This window comes from Buceros rhinoceros, unplaced genomic scaffold, assembly GCF_000710305.1.
Source record: "Buceros rhinoceros silvestris isolate BGI_N320 unplaced genomic scaffold, ASM71030v1 scaffold22074, whole genome shotgun sequence".
Taxonomy (NCBI): domain Eukaryota; kingdom Metazoa; phylum Chordata; class Aves; order Bucerotiformes; family Bucerotidae; genus Buceros; species Buceros rhinoceros.
The window spans coordinates 8,644-11,584 of NW_010410316.1; the positions used below are offsets into that span (position 1 = coordinate 8,644).

Below are 2,941 nucleotides of genomic sequence, written 5' to 3' on the forward strand. Positions count from 1 at the left end.
TGCAGTCAACAGCAGGCACAGCCCTTTGTGCCCAGAGAAGGCAGGGCAGGGGCAGCACCAGCAAACCCTCCCCAGCCAGCCTTGGCAGCGCACTCCCAGCAGAGCACTCACCCTCACAGAGGAGTGTGAAGGGACCACGAGCTCTCCCTGCCACCAGCACCACCAGCAGGTGCCTGGCAGCATCCCCAGCCAGGCAGTCCCCTGCGCGCCCCACATCAAGGTCGGAGACGTGACTCTGGCTCGCGCCCCCGTACCCACCTTCACCGGGTTGGCAGGGAGGTGCCCCATGAAGTCGGTTTTGTACGGGTAGTCCATCATGGCCATCATGGTGAAGGCATTTCTAGCAAACCCAAACAGCTGGTAAACGTCCTCCTGGCTGGAGATCTTACTGCATGTGGCCATTTTGCTGCTGATTTCACCATAGGCTGCAGAGGGACGGAAAAGGAAAGACACAAACATCAACGGAGGAAAATGGACACCAGGCTTCAGCATCAGGTTTCACTCGGGAGTAACGAGACGCTGTGACATGCAGATGAGGTTTCCAGCAGGAAGGACACATCACATCTAAATTTACACACAGGTAACATTCAGGAACAGCCTTCCTATGCAGCTTCATCTCCGCACGGCCCACGGGCTGCATCCTGTCCCTAAGCCATCAACACTCCCAGGGGGCCCAGGGGAACCAGCACCCCCTGAAACAGACGCAGTCCCGGCTGCTCTTTCTGTGAGAAGAGCAGCTTGGCACGCGCCTGTCCTCGCTGGTGCCCTGCCTGGCTGCCTCCTCCTCACCCCGCAGCCCCACCCCGGGTCAGCCAGCCCCTCTCGCAGGAGAGCAGGGTACAGTGGATGGGACCCAGTGGGATTCAACAGCTGGAAGAACTGGGGGAAAAAAGAAAAAAAGAAAAGGTCCTCCGTGAGAGCCGGGTGCATTTGCAGTGAGAGTTGCTGGGTGAGAACAGTCCTCACCAAGGACTCCTGAGATGTCTCCGTGCAGAGAGGTTGGCTGGAGTCAGCAGATCTGTCTTTGAAGAGATTCCCTCAAGAATCTATGGTTCCTGCTGTGGAACCTTTGCGTTCCACCTGGGAAAGCTGCTCCCTTCATTTCCACCCTCTGGGTTCTGGAGTCACAGCTCCTGCTGTCCCCATCGCACTCGACAAGCTGCCCGCTGGTGCCCGGCTGTCTCGTCTTGAAAAGCCAAGCCTGGGACCTGCCTCTTGGTGCTCGATTGAGAGCCCGAGCCTTAAGCATGATGACCTTACCCATCCCGCTGCAGAAAGCATGGCCCCAGGCAGACTCTGAAGACCTTGGCTCTTCAACGGTAACGTTTTTCCTGCTGTGACCCAAAGCTGAATGGCATTTTGGACCCCCAGCTCCTCTGGGCCCAGTCCAGCCGCTGCCGCAAGGTGTCAGAGGCACCCGGCCCCTGACATGCAGCACCACAGACCAAGCCAAGCCCTGTAACAGACCAAGAACCCACCACAGCTGTTCCAGCAGCACGTGGCACTCCCAGGAGATGCTGCATCAGCCCCCGAGAGCTGGTCTGGCCTATGTGCGAGTCCATTGCGCAGGCAGAAAGAGGCGCCCGGCGGGGGGCACTCGCACTGGTTTGGCTGAACCCCCTGAAGACCCGGCTGAAGCACAATGAAACCTGCTCAGTGCTGGGTGCCCCGGGCAGCCGTCGGCAGGGCTGCCGCTCCTTACCTCCGCTCAGGCTCAGGTCCTTTATCTGCTGGAAGGCTCTGCGGACAGCCGTGACACAGCCTGGGCTGGACCTCTGAAAATCCTGAAGGGACAGAAAAAACTCGGGGTTACGGTGGCACAAAGGAGGTGCCTGTGGAGGCTGCACTGGGAAGAACTGCCGTAAGGAGCAGGAGGTGACAAGGGTTACTGGCCCACTGGGCAGAACCGCATCTGCCTCTCCAGGAGCACTGATACTGGTGCTTCTGCCTTGTCCTCCAGACAATGGGCACGGCCAGCAGAAGCCAACAGCCTGCACAGCTCAGACCAAGCAGCAGCTGGTTCACTAGGTCCCTCTGGGATGAGCTGCTCAACTTTGCACTTGTGGAGCCTTTGGACCGGAGATGAAGCAGCGAGAAGAGACACGTGCCTCAGCCGGGACACGGGAGGAGGTGCCAAGCTGCCAGGCCTAAGAGACTTCTGGTGTTTGTTTACTTTTTTAAACACACAATAGTTCTTCCAACTGTCCTGTGTCTATGAGAAGGAGCCACAAAGTCAGTTATGCAGTGAGGGCAGAGAACTGGTTTGGGAACCAAGACCTGCTTTTCTACTTAACCTGCCAGCAACCTGCCGGATGACCTCAAAGGCCATGTCCTTTTTCCTGAGGAAAACATCACTGATCCTGGAAAAGCCCTCTGAGGTATGTTGGAAGAGCTGTGGCTGGTTATGCTCATGGAACCAGTCGTTTCTGTCACTGAAGGATCTCACAAGCCAAACTAGTTCTCTTCTGTCAGCCCGTAAGGTCCTGCTGGCAACCAGTGGCTGGGATAATCCACATTATCAGGGCTTTTTTAAGGACCCTTTACCCTGTAATGGTTAAGTAACCACAAATCACTAGCTAAGAATTTTTCTTACAGAAACCCAGCCTCAACGAGTAATAGATCTGGGACCTGTCTTTCATCCCTAACTCTGTCTTTGTCTGGTAGTCACGCTTACAGAAATCACTGCGGGGTTTTCCACAGTGTACCTGGAATCCCTTTAGGGGCTCCAAACCTCATTCTGGATGTGCTCCTTGATCCTCATCTACTGACGGCCCTCAGTGGGGTGTGGGGATGGTTCAGCCTGGGACAGAGGAGCAGGTCTGCTCCGGCTGCCCAGACAGCCAGCTCCCCCCGAGGTGATGTGGAGGGCTGCACACCAAGGAGCCTCCACCGCCCTGTTCTGCCCCACAAGGGACTGGGAGCGGTTTCGGCGAGCCGCCGC

At 57.1% G+C, this 2,941-nt stretch overlaps 1 protein-coding gene across 1 annotated transcript in view; it reads right to left on the bottom strand.

Annotated features, from left to right (window-relative positions):
* DPP7 (dipeptidyl-peptidase 7) overlaps positions 1-2,941 on the bottom strand; it is a gene marked incomplete at its 5' end in the record, with an annotated part of 11,611 nt that overhangs the window by 1,550 nt on the left and 7,120 nt on the right. Inside the window, 2 exons of the mRNA XM_010135583.1 lie at positions 259-425; positions 1,703-1,784. Coding sequence (XP_010133885.1) covers positions 259-425; positions 1,703-1,784 — 249 coding nt within the window. The remainder of the gene's footprint in view (positions 1-258; positions 426-1,702; positions 1,785-2,941) is intronic.